We start from the raw sequence: 20,000 nt of genomic DNA, 5'->3' as shown, positions 1-20,000 counted from the left end.
TCTTATCTTCTTTAATATTAACACAATGTGAAATGTTAGATGAAAACCTATCTGGAACTTTTAATTTCTTCAAAAACACACAAAACACATGTTTTTCTTCTAAAGATAATGTGTAGGATGCAATTGGCAACACAAATTTATCTCTTTTTTTTATTAGGTGGAACTCTGATCTAATATTCATCGCTTGCAAATCAAGATGAGTTTTAACAGTATCTTTGGACTTCCCTTTAATGTTCATAATTTTTCCAAGCACATTATCGCATATGTTTTTCTCTATATGCATCACATCCAAATTATGTCGCAACATAAGATCTCTAGTATGGAAATTCAAAAAAAATGCTTTTCTTATTCCAATTATCCCCCCTAATATTTTGTGAAACTTTTGCCTTTTTGCTAGCATCTTTAGATAAAATGAAGTCTTCAAGATCTTTCACTTGATTTAAATATCTTTAAAGTCTCACATTACAAGGCTCTGAAACAAAAACATTGTGAATTTCATCAAAAGATTTCCATTGTAAAGAATCAATTGGCTACCTTATTACTCTATCATTTACTCTTTTTCATGGTGTCATCTCATAAAAGATGCTATCTTATTAGACATGAACAACCTTTGAAGTCTTAACTTTAAAAGGAAGTATCGTAATATTTTTATTGGTTTTCTTTTGCCATTCCTTCCAACTTTGATTCTTTCATTATCATTTTTCCATCTGGAAGCACCACATATACTATAAAAGTTAGACTCTTTATCTTTCTTCCAATATAACATACAATTATTAACTCATGCATCAATCTTTTTGTAATAGAGCCCGAGATTTTGAATAATTTTTTTTGTCTCATAATATGAATTTGGCAATGTTGAACCATCAGCAAGTAATTCATCTTTTAACATTTGTAATAACATGGTGAATGACTCATTACTACAATGACCAAGGCTCTTAATATGCAAAAGTTTGATTATAGTTGACACTTTTGAAATCTTAGAACCCTTATATAACGGTTGCTCCAAATCTCTCAATAATCTATAAAATTTCTTTCCTTTATCATTAGGATCCTCTTTTTGAACATTATAGCTTGAGCCACCAAAATTCACTTCATTTTTGTTAAAGGTATTAAAACTAGGAAAAAAGTCCCTCATAATCCCATGAATCTCTTTCTCTCCTTCGGTTTCTACTATCTCATCTTCTTCACTATCACATTCAAATTCACCTAACCTTTCTCCATAATGATACCAAAATGTATAATTTTGGATTATGCCATAAACTGTTAAATGAGTTTCAATCACTTTATGACCTCTAGAGTAAGTGTTGTTACACTTTACACATGGACATGGAACTTCATGATCTCCTACCTTTTTTGAAGTGTAGTTTAAAAAGTTCTTAATGTCTAATTGATATGTTTCACTTAACCAATCATTAACAAGATTTATTCATTGCTTATCCAGTGTCATTACTTATAAAGAATGTCTGAAATGATCAAAATCAACAATATATATATATATATGTGTGTGTGTGTGTGTGTGTGTACGTGTGTACGTGTGTGTGTGTGTAGTAAATTTCAATTTATAATGCAGTGTACATCATCAATTACAAAATGTGGGAGTTATTTTATCAGTAAATAATTAGTTTCAATCCATCTAACGGTTAAATATGCATAAATTACATAAAGAATATTATATTAAATAATCTTATTTATTATATTTTAAAAAATCTACTTATAGCAACTGGTAGATAGCATCAAGTATATTAGTTTGTTATCATTGATGCACTAAGAATATTATATTAAATCAAAGTAATATTTTTCAAATTGAAACTCAAAAATATATCCAAATTGTGAAAAAGAAAACTTATGCACTAAGGATAGGTAAATCCAAAAATAAGATCAAAGAACCATATATGAAAAATGATGAAAAATTAAATAATTACACGATGAAAAAACACTTGCAAGGTCAAATTCACTACAGCAAGTACTAAAACCCTAAATTTAACACGAGAGAAAAAAATTATAGTACCGAATCACAATACTAACCTATCCAATTGACTCTACAATTTGCTACTAAAAAAATTTCTACAATTGCATAAAAAACAAAAACAAACTTACTTTAAAAAAACAACCAAAGAAAAAAATAAAAATAAATAAATTATCAAAACGAATAGAGATTAAAACAAAACAAGAATAAATGAAAAGAATAATTAAGTGCTTAAGAAGAACAAAACCTAAAAATTTATGAGTAAATTGATGTGAAAAGAGAGAGTTTATTTAATGAAGAGAGTGGAGAGATCGAGAAATTTCTTAGAAACACAATTAGAACTATCTCTGTTATATGAGACAAACAAACAAAGAAGCCTTAGCCTTCTTCCTTTCTTTTTTTTTTTTAATTAATTTGTGTTTAGTTATTGTTGTATTAACTTGTTTGTTTCCCCTCATGAACAAAAACTTAAAGGGAGAAAGGGAGAGGCACAAGGCACGAAATGATGGAGTACAAGTAGAGAAAATAATCATTCGATTTCACAAAGGATATTCAAAATATTTTTCATAAGATTTTTTTATTAAATTAATTAATTAATTATATTTATAATAAATTAAAAATATTTATATTAATTAAAAATATATATAAATATCTAAAAATAATGTAAAGAAATATTCGGATTTAGTTCAGTTCGTAATCCTCTTTAGATTTTATATACTTATAAAACCAATAACGATGAGTTTATAAGTTTTTTTAGTAAGAAAATTAAAAGTCCGTCATTAAAAGCATAAATTTGTTTAGTTTTTACAAGAGTACATATAATTAGTTGTTAAAGTTGTAAAAATAGTAGTTATAACGACAGAATATTTATCCTCTTATTAATTTTCTCTCGCTAAAGACCATTTTTTTTTTGTAGTGGTCTTTAAACCTAAAAATATATTTTATGATACTTAAGAACTAAAATAAAATAATTTTGAATAGTTAGGGTTGTCTATGAAAAAATGTAAAATTAAATTGAATTTATCCAATTGAATAAATCTAAGCCCAGTTCATAATTTCATATGAAACATAAGTTTAATTAAACTGAAATTAAATAAAACTAAATAAATAAAATTATATAATATAATAATATATTTATCTAACCCACACGAGTGGAGCTTGCTTAAATATGTGTATGTATATACACACTATGTGCATATGTTTCTCAAGTAAATAGGCACGTGCACATCACATGTGCTTAAAGAAAAACAAAATCTTAGCTGCCACGTTATTTATATATTGAAGGATTACTATCGTGGCTTTCATCAAGAATTCCATGTACCATTCTTATGATTCAAACAAATCTTTGAGCATAGTTTTGACCTCCAATCTGGTTCATACTCCATATAGATACCAAGATTAAGGTCTATATTTTGTTGTTCTGAGAGTAAATTTGTGATTTGTCTCAATCATTAGAATTCAAAGAACCCATCTCTATATAGGTATGTTCTATAAACACCTTATAAATGTAAATAACCTATTTGTAAATTAATTATCCTACAAGGGCAATCTAGAATGGGTTTTTATTGTATGTTTGTTTATTATTAAAAATTTATAATCAATATTTTGTTGCTCGAAGGTCGTAAATTCTTTACACCTTGTACACATGTCAGCCAAGCTTTGAGCTAAGGTCACATAAATGGTCACACACTGCACATAGTTTGTGGCATAATCACGTTGCACATAGCTCGATGATAAATCACACTGCATATAGTTTGGTGGTAAGTCACACCCATATAACTTAGTGATTAGTCATACTACACATAGCTCAATGATGAGTCCACGCTGCACTAAGCTCGATGATATAACCAAACTACATATAGCTTAGTGGTGAAAGTAAGATGACACATCGTTTCAATTTTTTACTCAAAATTAGCCCAATTTATGTTTGTGTCGTCGTCCACCTATTCAGGCACACCTATAATAATTCCCATCTCATACTATCTTTGTTAGAGCTTTATCATTGTTTTTCCTCATGTTTCTCCCATAAAGGTAGAATCAGTCATTTCTTATTACATATGAATGAGCGCTACTCATAAGCCTAAAAGATCGTTCCTCAAAGTCCTGACTAACGATGTCAACTCTTTTACTCATTCAACGTATGTCGACAAGAATGGATAGTTTTCCTATACCAAACGTACGTTCCTAGCCACTACAAAACACTACCTACTGAACGTTCCTAAGGTGAACGAGCTAACTTTATGTTATACTAAGGTAGAAAGATCAATACCGCTACCCAGTAACAATTGTTCCATGCAATCTGCAAATTTTTGATTGACTAATTTTCTATAGATTCTAGACAACCAATAAGACTACATGTACAAAATCAAGACCAAACATTTTAAAACATATATTCATCCTGAGTTAATCACAAATCAACACCCACAAGCAAAATACTAATCTTATGTCCCAATTACCAATCAAAACTTAGACTAATCTCATCATAACATATACTCATGCACAACTAGATATGAAAGAGCAACAATAAACGTGACATCATTAACAGAATATCCAATATAGTTTATCTAACACAAAATAAAATCCAATCATAAATTTCCACAATGAACTCATGATCCACATAGGGAAAGAAAAACCATCTACTTACCTTTCTTCCTAAGAATGTGATTAGTCTTCGTGTGGTTGTGATTCCAGCGTCAAGATTGCACTAAGAATCCCTCTTTCATCCTACTTTGTTGTTTAGTGAAAGTGGTATATGAAAAAATGAGCCAAATAGCTACAACGCTTTTTTTATTTTCCAAGGAGGAGCACTTGTTCCAAACATTTCCCACTAATGGAAAATCCCAACTTCATAGTAAAACTAACCCTTATCCAATTTCAAATCGATGAATGCATGTTCATACCTATTATGAATGGTTGATATGCCTCCACAATTGCTTAATTTCACACATCACATGGGGTAAAAACTATATTCCCTTGTCATCGTACACACGAGTGTGTGACTCACCCACATGGTTATGCAACCTTAAAATAGCACATAAACAAAGCCCAACATAATCACAAGGCGAAAGGAAAAATTACCCTTGGGCATACTTGTGGGTGTTACATTTCTCCCATCTTTAAAAGAATTTCATCCTCAAAATTCACTCAAACAGATATAGGAATCTCTGTCTCATATCCTGTTCCTCCCAAGTGGAATTTGCATGTTTCTGAGCTGCTTAACTTATCTGACTAATATCTAAATTACACGGTCCTCATAAATTAGATTATCCTCCAATTCCACATCTTTTACCCTCAACACATAAGTCGGGTTACCAATATATTTACGTAGTAATGACACATAAAACACATTATGAATCTAGTCACGCTTGCTAGCAACACAAGTTAGTAGGCAACCTTTCCTACACATTCTAGATCTCAAAGGGTCCCACAAACCTTGGAGCCAACTTACCTTTCCGTCCAAATCTCATCATATGTCAATAAAAGGCTACTCTCACAAAGACCATGTCACCCACATCAAACTCCAGATCTTGTCTCTTATCAGCATAACTCCTTTGATGATCCTAGGCCTATTTCATCCTATCCTTAATCAATCTCACATCCTCTAGATCATCTCTGGTCTCAACTGATCAACTTCTTAGCTTTAACATCACTGGAATCTAGCAAAACTGTAACAAAATTGTCACGGCTTAAGTCTTGGTTTTTTATCAATTCTGGCCAAAAAATGATGCGACTTCATGATCAGTTCATACAACACAATTTCCGGCATCATCATAACATGTTTCTATGTTTCAATTTCATGCAATTTGACTTAATTTAATTCGAATCCAAAATTTGAATTTAAGCAATAATCCAAGTTTTTTTTTTTTTCTGTTTTTTAGTTTCTAGATTTTAGAATTGCAAAAAATAATCCACCCTAAACTCTGATAGCAATGTTAGAAAAATCTCAGCCAGTTATGTGAATTAAAATAGCAAACATACTCGGATTTATGTTCAATGTGTATTGAGAACGGTCTGAGCACAGTGTTATTTTCCACAACATGATTTGCCTCTGTACTGTCACTTTTGTTTGGACTCTGTGAGTGCTTTTGCATTGTTGGATGTCCTGCAACCTTACCTCATGTATTTGGTGCAAGTAATTTTTGAGTATCCAAGGAGAGAAATATTTAGCATTACATTCATCTGTGGCCGTTGGGACATTTTATATATGTCCAATTGCCCAGCTATCATACTCCAACTGTCCATAGCAATTTATCTAATCGGATTGGGTCAACCTATCATGGGTAGATCCAACACAATAATATATATTCAGATGACAAAATGAATTGAGAATGAAATTAATATTATTTGAAAGTAGGTCCAGAAAAGCAGACAAGAGACATGCTCATAAGCATGCGTCAAAGCTTTCTCACCGCCTGCTGACTTAAACAATGTAATGTGGACTCTACAATTTCTTGCCTTTTTTTTTAACCTTTTTATTTGAAGTATGCATTGAACAATAACAAAGATTTGTATTTTTACTGCTATGGATAATTGATAATAATTAAGGGTAATTTATACATTTTATATAAACAAAAAATCGAATCCAATTTGAACTTTTACTTTATTCCACTGTACTGCAGTAATCATAGAATGGTGCTGCCATATGAAACATTCATTTCAGTTTGAATTCAATGCATTCAACGGACAAACAATAATGTTGTTATCAAATCTAATAACATGAGCAGATAAGAAGAGTAGTGTGAATAAGAGGCAGACAAAATTTGAAGCAAATGGTTAAGAGCTTAGAAGGCACATGGGTTTACAAATTGCAGCTGCGTTGGAGCCATCTCACACAAAATTGAAAGGCCATGTATGTGAATATATGTGCCACCCAACTCCAACGCCAAATCCAACTCAAACCCCGACATGGATTCATCCTTTTCTTTTGCCTTTACCTTTTTCCTAGACCAATAATACAATGGTCTGCTGATCTTTTAGTCCTTTTATTTGACTCATAAAATACATAACAACAAAACTAAAGGGACTTTTATCTTAACGTGACTTCTCATCTTTAACTGAAATCTAGATCTTTTTTTAAGATAAGATATCATAATAGTAATTGGAGTTTGAATATACCTAAGTAAATTTGTTACATCTATACAAGAATAAATATAGAGATAAATGAATAAGTTAAAGAAAAAAAATGAAAATAAAATTTTTACGTATTTCGGTCTAATAATCAAAATACCTACATGTACAATATGCCCCACTTATTTTAATGCAATACAATAAACCGGTAGAATGTTTGGCCACTTTTATAATCAAAATAAAAATTAAAATGAAGCTACAGTTTGATAGTGCACATTGGATACCTCTTTTTCCAGTGCTTCGTTTGCTTTAGTTTGAGACTTCAGTAATTGCTTTTCATGCTTTCCACTTTGTCCAATGATGGGATGAGATGAGACCACAAATGAACCCCTCTTTTATTACTTCTTAATAAGGCCGAGCCCACTGAATTCCATTAATTATTGCTACTCAGTGATCTGCATTTACTTTTTGCCATATAAAAATAAATATCTCTTTAATTTCAGCTTCATGCCTCAAAAGCCTCAAAAGCTAAACCAAAATATAAAACAAACCCACGAAAGTGCCTCTCTGCTTAAATTCCATTTACATCATGAATTCTTTTTATAACACCACAAGTAGAAGGAAATTTAATGCTATTATATCACAGATTTTGGCTGAAATTTTATTAAAATTCTGTAATTTGTAATTCACAAAATTTCCTAACTTAAAAGGGTTTTCATTTCAAGTACGAATCTTGAGTTCTCCGTTGCTTTTCATAAACTTTATTTTTTTCAGTTAGAAAATTAATAACAATTCTAACAAAATATAAGAATTTTTAGTCAGGAAACCAAATAATCAAGTTTAAATTGAGAATCATATAAAAATTACTATGTATTTTTAATGAATATTAATCTAGTATCAATAATAATGTGTTATCTTGTAAATAAGTAATTTTTTAATTAAAAATATATCATATGATTACAACACACACACACACACACACACATATATAAAAGGCATTCTAAACCAAAGTTTTAATTTGAATTGGTATTTTCTAGTTGAAAATAGGTTCAGACAATCGGCTTGGACCTCCACTTTGTTTCACCCTTCATCCTGGTCATGGATAAATCACCCAAGTTCATGTCCATAAGTAGTTACAATTGCGCTATAAAGACAAAGTTTCACTACGGCTCTGGTGGTTCCCTTAACCAAGCCACTACTTATAAGTCACCGACTTATTCTTCAACAAGCACACAATTAAAGCCTTGATCTCTCCCATTGCTTGGGAGCGTATGGTTTCATGTTCTATTTCACTCCACAATGGGGGTTCTTTTCAGTCTTCCCTAATGGTCCTATTTTGCTATCAATCACCCAAGAATATTTAGCCTTGTAAGGCGGTCCTTGCTAATTCACACAAGATTTCATGTGCCCCATGCTACTTGATTATTTCTACAAAATACCAGATGAAATAAAATGATCTTAGAAAAAATATAATGAAATTCTTTGAATTAATTTCTTTTTCTATCCCTGCCAATTGATATGTGTATTCAAATCTTTGAATTGATTTCTTTTTCTATTTGAAAAAAGAAATAACAATAGAGCTTTTCCAAATATTTGTAATTTGTGGTCTAATTAGACAACATCTTACTTCAAATATAAGAGTTGTTAAGAGTAAAATTCAAGAAAAAGGACCGATTGTATGGAAAATACTTCAGGAAGTTATGTAGGGACATCATGTATTACTGAATAAAGCGCCTACATTACATAGATCAGACATACAAGTAGAGGCCTATTTACTTATGTTTTCTCATATGAATTTTTTGTTTCCTATTATTGGGGATCCTATTTCGGTACCAAATCAAGATATGCTTATTGGACTCTATGTATTATCAAACGGCAATCGTCAAGGTAATTGTGCAAATAGCTATAATCCAAGTAATCAAAGAAACTATCAAAATGAAAGAATTGACGAGAATTCTTATAAGTATACAAACGAACCTTTTTTTTTTTTGTAATTCCAATGATGCAATTTGAGCTTATCGACAACAAAGAATCAATTTAGCTAGTCTTTTATGGCTCCAGTGGTAACTAGATCAATGCGTTATTGCTTCAAAAGAAGCTTCTATTGGAGTTCACTGTGAATCTTTGGATACCTATCACAAGATTTATGGACATTATCTAATAATAAGAAGTGTTAAAAAAAGATATTCTTTGTATATACATTCAAACCACCATTATTCATATTTCTCTTTATCGAGAAATCAAAGAAACTATACAAGGTTTTTGTCGAGCCTACTCATATGGTACCTAATCATATGGTGTCTAAGCTAAGTAATTCGATGAAAAGATTGAGAAATTTGATATAAGTTGGCACATACCAAAGGTATTTTTAGAATATATCGAATCAATATAGCTATTCTTCTTCTGACACAACAACACAACCTCAATCAGTATCAAAATGAAGGGCAAGATAATTGTTTTCTTGGTTTCTTTTTGCTGGTCAATATAATTGTGTATCATTTAATAAAAAAATTCATCAAATTTATGTAGTATGAGGTTTTTTTTTCTCTCCATTTCCATTATTGGCTTTGGACTCAAAATTGAAGATTAAGTAAAATGGAAATCCGATGAATTATTTTTTAATAACAATAATTCACAACAAAGATTATCATATTTCCTCACTTTAAGTAGATGTGAAATCTACAAATCCCCTATTCTTTTTGTAGGTGTAGAAGAGGTTTTTTTGTTGCAATATATAATATGAAAAATATTTTAAAATTATTATATCTAAAAACATTTATGTAAAATAATATTTTAGTATTTTCTTATTACATTTGATCAAACACAATAATGTCTACTATTTTTTATCAAATTTTATCAAATATAGTAATAATTTATACTTAGTAATCTTTTAAAAAATATATTTTTATGGTAATTTTTTATTTTTTGTAATAAAAGGTTACCCAAATCAAATAAACTCTCAAAGTATCCAAATTTTGGCCAAAAATTGTGTACGAAGTTGTGGCTATAAAAATTGAATGGATATTGAGTTTATATATAAGAGTAACTTTGTCAAACTTGATTATATTAGTATAAAAATAAGAGATGTAGATATTTTACATAAACCTTCTAAAATTTGTCTCTTCAATTATTATCCTTTGACTAATGCTAAAGGTAACTATATCATATGTTAATTAAATTATGAAGATAAACTTTAGATTTACATTATGTTTTCTTGAGAAAGAACTCTTGCATTAGGGGTGTTAAAAAATATCCAATAATCAAACCAAATTAAAATATAAATTATTTAAAAAAATTAGTTCAAATATCAATTCAAAAATATAAAAAAAATAATTTTTTAGTTGAATTACTAGTTTGCCAATTCTTTTTAAAAGTAGTTAGCCAAATATAACCGGTTTTAAAAAAATTGAATAAAATATTAAACATATTTTTAAAAAATGAAAAAATAAAAATAGGATAAACTTTTGAAATTCAATTCAAAACCGATTAACTGAAAATTTGGTTCAATTAATTAGTATTTTTTATTTAATTTAAAATCGGTTAATCTTCGAATATATTTAGTTTCAGTTTATGATTTTCTCCTAACTGAAAGTGTGGTTCCATTTGAAAAATTATCAAACCGATAACTAGTTTTAAACACCCCAATTTTGCATTTATGTTTTCTGGGCATTCCACTAATAAATTGGCAACGAAAAAGTAAATACAGTAGTAATACATTTAGGGCTGGATTCGAGCCGAGCCAGCTCGAGCTCGAGCTCGGCTCGGCTCGGTTCGAGCCCAAAACGAGCCGGGCTCAGCTCGGCTCAATCGAGCTCGAGCCGAGCCCGAACTGGCTCGGGTTGACTCGGTATATTTTTTTAAAAATTTTTTTATACAAAACGGCGTCGTTTTGATCCATATATATATACAAAACGGTGTCGTTTTGATATAATAAACGAGTCGAGCCGAGCCGTTATCGAGCCAAGCTGAAAACGAGCCAAACTCGAGCCGAGCCAAATTCGGCTCGAATCGAGCTCGAGCCGACCTTTAAAAAGCCGAGCTGGCTGCGAGCCGAGCTCGGCTCGGCTCGAATCCAGCCCTAAATACATTGGAGGTATTTAATTGATGAATAATATTATGTGCACTTCATGACTATCAATTTGGATGATGTGTTATCATAAAATTAGATATTTTTAAATTAAGGATAGAATAAAACTTAATTATATAATAATATATTATCATTAGTAGTCAAATTGGTATTTACTATAAATGTAAATAACATTATTCTTTATAAATTAGTTTCGATCTAAATTAGAGTAAAGTAATATTACATATCCAAAAAAATTGTATAAATTTATTCATATAATATGATATATTAACATTTGATTTGATGATTTTAAAGTGAAAAAAAAGTAAACAATTATATCACTCAATTACATATTGTCGCATTAGTTTGTACAAATAAGTTTATATAATTTATTTATATTCACAGTTTTATTTTTAGAGTAAATTATATTTTTCCCACCGAAGTGTGAGAAACCACAAGCTTTCATCAATTGACTGGAAAAATTATAAATTTTCACCTAAAACTCAACTTCATTGATGAAAAAGTGTTTTAACACAAGGTTAGACAACTAAATTATCATAATTCCTAACCACTTCACTTTTTTTAAATTACCAATTTACCCTTAAAAGGTTTATCAATGATTTGATTAAATATGATAATCTAGCTGACATGAAAAGATATAATCTTGTTGAATTACATCAATTATAATATGATCTTTCAAAATCCGATTAGATCGCATCTTTTTTATGTGATTTTGGTCATTGCAAGATGCAATCCATAGGACAGAACCACATATAAGGTGTAAGATTTGTAAGATCAAATATCACCTAATGCGATTTTGGCAAGGTCACACTTTTTTCAAGTGCAATTGCATCTACATTGCAATTAGAAATGTACAATTTTAGCCAAAATGTGATGCGAGAGATTACAATCTTTTTACATTGTATACATTTAGAGTGATTTCAATTAGATCACATATTTTTTAGTGTGATAACGATCAAAATTTTTGTTTTATTTTTGGAATTTTTTTATCAAGAGATAACATTTATGTTGTTTTTATTTATTTGTTTGTTAACACACTACAATTTTGTGTGACATATTGTAGTTTTTTATTTAGAATATTGGAAACTTGTAAAACAAATAGGATGAGATAGGATATAAATCCAAGTTTACCTCTATCAAAAAAAAAAACAATTTTTTTTCTAAGTTCACTTAAACCCAAAATCTCTTATATCAATGTTGATTGTACATATCACCAAACTAAAATTCTTTTTATATTAAAATTGTAACAACCTGTCTGTTAGTTAGATCAAACGACCTTTCACCCTATTAACAACCAGTCCCTTTCCAAAAACATTGAATGTGATCCCCCCAGTCAGAGCAATTTTAAACGTCTAAATTATTACTTTAGTATATTCTTTAAAATGAATACTCCCATAGAATAAAGGCGTCTACAATGAAATTGTTACATTACATGTCACAATAAAATCCCATTACATATATATAATATATATATTATGGTGCTCAAAATCATCATCTCACAACCCAATAAATTTAAAGTTGGTATACAAAATATAATCTTAATAACATTATAAAAGAACCCAAATAAATATAATAATAATTAATTAATTAAACATAGAATAAGATAAGAGAAGCTAATTATAATATATTATGCAGAACAAAGTTGATTCTTGAAGGTTGGATATCCGGAAGAAGGCTTGGTCTTCAAACGGTAGAGTAATTTCTTCTTCTTTGAGGTTGAATTGTCAATGGTGAGAACTATTTTTCCAGGTTCACTAATCTTGAAACTGTCACTCAATACACTTTCTTCATTTGAGGAGATCCTTCTTGCCTTTTGGATTATGACTGTGTAGCTTTCTTCAGCACTTGGCACAAATTCTGCAGAATAGTTCACTTCCCATCCCACCACTCTCACTTCCCAAGATAAATGGCATGCCTGCACATTCATTTCAATTTTAATTTAATTTTCAAACCAATGTTTGGCTTATATTGTCAATTTCCCTATTCGAATAAGTCAATCGGTAAGTATGGACTAGACTAGAAAACAACAAAACAAACAGGAGAATCCAAGAAAATATGCTCTATTCGAGAATTTTGGCATATTTATACACTATTGTCAAGTGCATGTTCCTTGTTTGAAAGAGAGAAAGACATTATCCCCTAGATTTTAGTAAATTATGTCTATTTTATAAGTTTTAAACTAGTAAATTTACCCCCAAAATTTACCAACCTTGCTAATAGGATCAAAATATTGTTCATATGGGGTCCCAGTTTTAAGAGTCAGATTCTTCTCTTGACTCTATTTCAACTTGACATCTCTCACTATCAAAGTGTACATGCAGTAGTTTAAACTCCATCCTGAGACTAATAAACCTAAACCCCATGTGGGTAAATGTAATTAACTCTGGTTTGAAATGATGAAAACAAAAATTAACCTCACCTCGGTTACTGGGAATTCTACCGTCTGCTTTGCCGCTGGTTTTACAGTGATCTCAGTAACAGCATCAGTGGGGGCAAATTCACCATCTTTGCTCAACCCTCCATATTTGACAGGAACTTGCTCGGCGGCTATGTATCTGATTGCACATTCCAGTGTTAAAACATATTTGAAATAGAAACAGAGAGAGAAGGAAACAGATTTATCTGCGAACCTGAAAAGGGTCTCTGCAGATTTGGAAGGACCAGCAAAGACAAACTTGCTTTTAGTCCTCTGGGTCAGAAATGGACTTATCATCCTATGAACTGCCATGTACCACCATGGCACATTGATGAACACCTGAAATTGTAAAAACACACAATGCAATCCAAAATCAACCATCATATATTTTCTTGTAGGGTTTAACATAAACGACACAAATCTTGCTGTGAAACCTTTTTTGTTTACCTGTTTGGCAACAAACTCTGGATAATTGTCCTGAAGCAAATGAAGGGCCTGTTTGGTTGCTTGTCTAAGCTCCCACTTTCCGAATCCGGGAGAGTTCTTCAAATCATTTACCTGAACAATGGTGGAAATCCCACCAGGACTGAAATCTAATTTTCTGATACTCCTTTCTAGGAATTGAATTCTCCATCTCATAAAATTTTGCCTCTTTTCTTCATCAGAAAACGTTTTCTGATAAAGTTCCTTGTTCTGGAACTCACCATACACATTGTAGCAAACTGGGTGTCCTTCTTTATCAACACCGTGCATAAACACAACCTTCTCCAAATCATCACCCAAGTCTGTTGTTTCAACCAACTCATCAATGCCGAACTCCTTCCTCCAGCGGACCGTGTTCTTCAGCATTGTGAAGGCTTCTTTCACCTTGAAATCTCTCGCCCGTAAAAACTTTAGAAGAATCACATCGCTTCTTTCATCAGCTAAAAGTGGAATCCCCCATATGGAGACTTCTTCAGGCGGCATTGCAGTCTCGGACTTGCTGTCTTTAGACTCCTCTTGGGGAGTCACGGCTTCCTTCGACTCTGCCTGATCCTTGGCCGGTGACTCGAGCTGCTTCTGTGGAGCCGTTGAAGCCACGGCTACAATGGTCTCTTCGATGGCTTCCACAGTCTTTGCACCATCATCATCAAGTGTTTCAGCAACTACTACTGCAGCTATTTTTCCTTCGACCACTTCAGCTTCCTTCACAGTGGCGCTCTCTTCCTTTTTTGGTTCGTTCTTTTCCTCGGCAATGGTTTCAGGCTCCTCTTTCGATGGTTGTTCGACACATGGTTCGGCCAGTCCCACTGCGGCTGGCTTCTTGTCCTCCTCGATCACAGCGTTCGCCTCTTTCTTTTCTTCTTCCTTGGGTGCGGCTGGTGGTGGTGATGATAATGAGGTCACATTACTAAATTCATGCTTGTTAAGTGCTTCTTGAACAAGCTGCTTAAATTCTGCAAGAGCTTTCTTCTCGTAATCGGCAAGATCAGCAACTCTCGTGCTCTCTTCTTCGAAAGAATCCGAAACAAGCACCTTCTCTCCATCATCACCACCAGATTTCAGCGGCTCAGTCTCCACAACAGAAGAGTTATCAACATGGGTAGGCTTCAAATGATCCTCCTCCTCAGTCACCGGCAGGTGTTTCCCCAGGGTGGGGGCTGCATTGGTTGTACTCTTGTCATCGGGCAGTGGAACATCAGTTACAAGTACAACTTGTTCAACATGAGAAACAGGGGTTTGTTGAGACATGGTGGATGAAGTAGAAGTTAGAAATGGTGATAATTGTAGGAAGAAAGAGAAATGGGAAGAAGTATAGAAAGGAGAAGAGAGGAAAGAGAGTATATAAGGAGAAGGAAGGCGAAAGCAGTTGGAGAGAGAAGTAGGGTAGGAATGAAGCTGTCAAGCTGAAATGGGGAGCACCTATGCTCCTTTTTGTGAGGACCCACTACTACTTTATTTAAGTCACAATTACCCAACTTTTTTTTTTTCTTTTGTAACGCCTCTTCATCATCGCCGTTTTTGCCGGCATTTTATTTTAAAATTTAATTTAATTCAATTTCTAAACGCGATGGTTGATATTATGCTAACATTGTAAAATATGCTAATAATTTTACCACCTTCTTCAAATTCAAATGGTTATTGACAAATTCTAAGGTAGTAGTAGTAGTATTATTAAAATCCATTGATATCATTTTATTTGATTTGTAAAATGAAATGGCAATGCCCATTTATTATTCTTTATTTTTATGGAGTTTTAAAGTAGAATTCTGGTACATAGCACAAAATTTTAAATTGAGGGGGAAGGAAAAGGAAGATGAAGATGAAGATGAAGATGAAGATGTGGGGATGTGCTAATTAGATTGTTAAATATGATTATATGTGGGCCTACAAGTTTGGGTTGGGAGCATAATAATTTGGGAATAGCATAGTGAAGGCATGCCGAAAAAAGCGCTGAAATTAATTAATTAATTAGAACGTTGGAAGGTGTGGACACCTTGGATCCTCTTTCACAACTTCTGTCATTGCCCCGATTTTGGTTGTATTTCTGAACAAGTGAGAGGGGTAACATCCTCTGTGCCCCACATACATTGCAACTACACTCTCTTCTCATCTCAGACTGAGTCCATGTTGTCTACTTTAAAGACAAATGGGACATCTCAATTCCCTTTTTTAACGTTACACTCATTTTGACACTAATTTCTTTGGAACATATAAATTTCAATTCAACAAATGTAAGATGGTCATTTTATCTCCTAATTTACAAATAATAGATATAGATAGTAACACCATAAAAATTTATTATTACAATTGATTGATTTTATGATTATAATGTCACGGCATAATAATATTTTTTCATATTATATATGTATAATATGTATTATTTTTCATTGAATTAGTAACCTTTCATTTCCACTTTCTATTGAAATTTTAAATTTATGATGTGTAATCAATGATCACGTGTGACTAAGATTTAATTTTTCTATTTTATCCTCTTTTACTGCCTATGAACTATAATTATAACTTGTTTCTTTTTTTTTTTAATTTGAAAGGATCTTAACTGTTGATTATGTTTGAATGCTCTATCTAGAGTTTTTAGGATGTTGATAATTAATAGTGTAATAAAATTTAAAATTTAAAACTAAAACAATCCTAAAACCTTTGGTCAAGATACACGCTTTAAATATAATAATCATAAAATATGCAAAATACTGATATGGTATTTTAAAACTAATACGTGAATTGATAGTTTATTCAAACTTCACGTGACTTGAGATAATACGCTATTCAACCCTCACAAGATGACATTTTGGTATACACATAGAGCACGAACGTAACAGAGGAAATTTAAATGAAGAGGCTACTAGAGCTCTGTTAGTGTATGCTCTAGTAATTATTCGTGTTATTAGTTTTATGATATTTCATCTTATATATAATATTGTAAATAATTTAATTAATAAAGAAGTAGTTCTGTTGTTTATATACATTAGTTGTTTTCTTTATTTTATGATAATATAAAGTATGTGAATGAATTATTCGAATGACTCATTTAATACAAATTGAATAATCAAATTGTTCTCTACATATGTGATATAACTTGGGTAATTACATCATATAGTAGACAAATTAAATATCTCTGTTGACTGTTTTGAGATGACATTAGTGTAGGTGACAATGATTGTCATGTCATTAGAGTATTAGTATGGATTAATAGTTAGAAAATCGTTTTTTGAACATAACCATAACGATAAGTTGCATGGTTATTAAATCATAGTAATTCACTTATCGTATGATCACACTAGTGTATGGAGTAATCCTTTGACCTGAAATGTTATGGTCGGATCCAATATGGACACATATGAATATGGTGGAGACAAATAATGATCTAAATGGGATTTATTGACTCAAAAAGTATTAAGTTCTGAATATCTATTGATTCGATCGGATCTAAGTTTCAAAGTGAACATCGATAAATATTGGAAATTGAAATCTTTAGCCAGAGTATTATGTAAGTCATACAAACGATGTGTTTCGAATATTTAAATCGATGATTAATAAAAAATCGAATTCAGGACTTTAATGATCCATGAGTTTGAAATCAATTTAGATTGGATAATGGAAGGATATTATCTAGACGGAATGTACAATCAAAGATATTAGGTTTGATGGAGTATTTTTTCATCATGGTTTAGAAGCAATGGCACAATGCTAGACATTTAGTATAGTCATTGAGTTTCCAGATACACTTTCAAATCGTCTGAAAAATGACTCACAACTATGTCACGTTGAACTTAAAAAATCACACTAATAAACCAAACTTTTGAGAAAGAGAATTAATTATCCAAGGATGGCTAGCACTTTCTGAAGGATAATAAAAGTCATATAAAACATTATATAGGTGCAAAAATAACATTTTAAATGTTAAGATGTTAGTGACATGAAATTAGGACAACTAAGGTACATATTTGATATACATGCATGACAAGACTTCAAATTATGAATTTATTTGGCTAAGTAAGAATTTTAAAACTGCAAAATGGGTCACCATTATATAAAGTACATTTTAGTTCATTTTGAATTAACATAAATATTCTTGCCTTTACTTTCTCTCACAAAACAAATTAAAAGCTCTCCTCTCTCTAAATTTTGGCTTGGAAGGTGTATTTCTTTGGAGATTCTTCAAGTGAGGATCATCTTATATCCTTATAGGAGACAAAAAAGTTGGTAAAAGTTTCATTATTCTTTTACATGTCTTAATCATGCTTTGATTCTTGTTCTACCTAAATGTATGACATTTTTTGCATCTTCTTCTTCATCTATTATTTTTCAGACTCTTGATTGAAATTATTGTTCACAACAAAAAGAAAGAGTATAAAAGCAGCAGCTAGGGTTTTGTGTTTTGTGATTATGTCTTATATATATGTGCAAGTATTTGAGCACAGTTTAAATTTCAAGCTCGTATGACACCCTCAACAAATAGATGCACGACTGGTATGGAAGATTGTCCAATTGGCATTTATTAGGCTATTTGCACAATTGGCATGACTAATGCTTGCATGAATGGCACACATATATGCGCCTACCAATATGGCTAAGGCTTACACAACTGGCACACATATGCCTGTTAATTGGTATGACAAAAGCTTGCACAACTAGTACACATTTATGTGTTGATTGGCATGGCCACAAGCTTGCACGGTTGGCATACGTATGTGTGCTGACTAGCATGTTTTTGTTACAAGGTGTTGATCGACATATGCTTTTGCATGGCCGATAGCTCTCTCGCCAAATGCATGACTAGTACTTGGTTAAGGCATGTCCTCTCAACCCATTAGGCAAACTTGGTTCATTCGCAGTCTCTCTCTCTTTCAACCTTAACTCTAAGATTTTCAACAAACAATCCACTTCTTTGAGTTTGATTCAACTCCTTTATGCGTGTGACTGATAAGTTTTTCATCAAATTGACAGTGTTTGAATTTAGGACAAATCTGGACATAAACCAAGATCGACTTCTATCAAAGCATCATAACCACCTAAATGACAATGTCAACGAACATCTTTTAATCTTTTACAACATCATAGTTATGTGCAATTTAATCCTTTTGTCAACAAATATCTTTCAAGACTAAGACATAGAAGTATGTCTATCTCAATAGTTCCTCAGTATGAACTAATACACATCAATGACTAACACGGATTAAACAACAACATCATCCCACTGTGGCCACAGATTCAAGTAGTCATAAATGTTATTCAATATTCTTATGTAAGATATCTTCTCCTATGCTCAAAAATGGCATTTCTTTTATCGATCTGTTATAGCCTTCATATATCTTATGATATGGTTGAACATTATCTTTATAGTTATCTCAATTACGATAACATGTTAAACAATGCCAAACCTTACACAAGACTGTCTAGTAACCTCAAGTTACGGATCACATGCATCCATTGTGCTATGAGGATTTGTTCCATAGACATTGGAGCAACCATCCATATGGATATATTTTGGTCAGGTCAGTTTGATAAACATGTTTATAATGTACACCCATGTGTTACACCAACTTGTCTACAATAGCTTCGATATGTGAAAATTGTTACCACTTTTGTTATGGTTACTCAAAAACTATGATAATTCTATCATCATTGCACATGCCCTTATTCATTACAATGTCAGGATTATAAATGTTTCTAGAATAACCACTTAATATGTATATAAAGTTCTTATGATCAGTCGTCTAATCCCTTTGTTACAATTTCACCATTCTAAGGGCATGTTATTCGTTTGATCATATAAATAGACAAAATATGAATTGAATAATAATAAATCCTTTTATTAATGATTAATATAAAATTACATCCATAAATGTCAAATTCGATTGACTCTAGTGCACCTACCTTAACAATCTCCCACTTACATTATAATCATATCTAATGTCGAACTCAACTACATGTCTATCATGTTTTTGCTATGATAAAGGCTT

The 20,000-nt window shown here is 31.6% G+C and overlaps 1 protein-coding gene and 1 pseudogene across 1 annotated transcript; one reads left to right on the top strand and one right to left on the bottom strand.

The window, feature by feature from the left end:
* The first annotated feature begins 8,595 nt into the window (after positions 1 to 8,595).
* LOC123210675 lies at positions 8,596 to 9,323 on the top strand (annotated as a pseudogene).
* Positions 9,324 to 12,493: 3,170 nt separating this feature from the next.
* LOC123210666 (patellin-3-like) lies at positions 12,494 to 15,369 on the bottom strand. The gene is made up of 4 exons (XM_044629143.1): positions 13,984 to 15,369; positions 13,751 to 13,875; positions 13,540 to 13,675; positions 12,494 to 13,035 (listed from the first exon to the last, which is right to left on the bottom strand). Exons 1-4 carry the CDS (start codon positions 15,265 to 15,267, stop codon positions 12,748 to 12,750), a joined length of 1,833 nt encoding a protein of 610 aa, XP_044485078.1. The 5' UTR covers positions 15,268 to 15,369; the 3' UTR covers positions 12,494 to 12,747.
* Between the last annotated feature and the right edge of the window lie 4,631 nt (positions 15,370 to 20,000).

This window comes from Mangifera indica, chromosome 1 (assembly GCF_011075055.1).
Source record: "Mangifera indica cultivar Alphonso chromosome 1, CATAS_Mindica_2.1, whole genome shotgun sequence".
NCBI lineage: Eukaryota > Viridiplantae > Streptophyta > Magnoliopsida > Sapindales > Anacardiaceae > Mangifera > Mangifera indica.
Note: the sequence above shows the minus strand (reverse complement) of the source record. Positions and strands in the feature narration are given on the sequence as shown.

Bases quoted from the DNA above. Each gene is read 5' to 3' on its own strand.
- LOC123210666 (XM_044629143.1), bottom strand. From the start codon at position 15,267: ATGTCTCAACAAACCCCTGTTTCTCATGTTGAACAAGTTGTACTTGTA. The intron at 13,876-13,983 runs GTAAACAAAAAA...TTACAATTTCAG, and splicing joins CAGAGTTTGTTGCCAAACAG to GTGTTCATCAATGTGCCATG. The intron at 13,676-13,750 runs GTTCGCAGATAA...ATGTGCAATCAG, and splicing joins TCTGCAGAGACCCTTTTCAG to ATACATAGCCGCCGAGCAAG.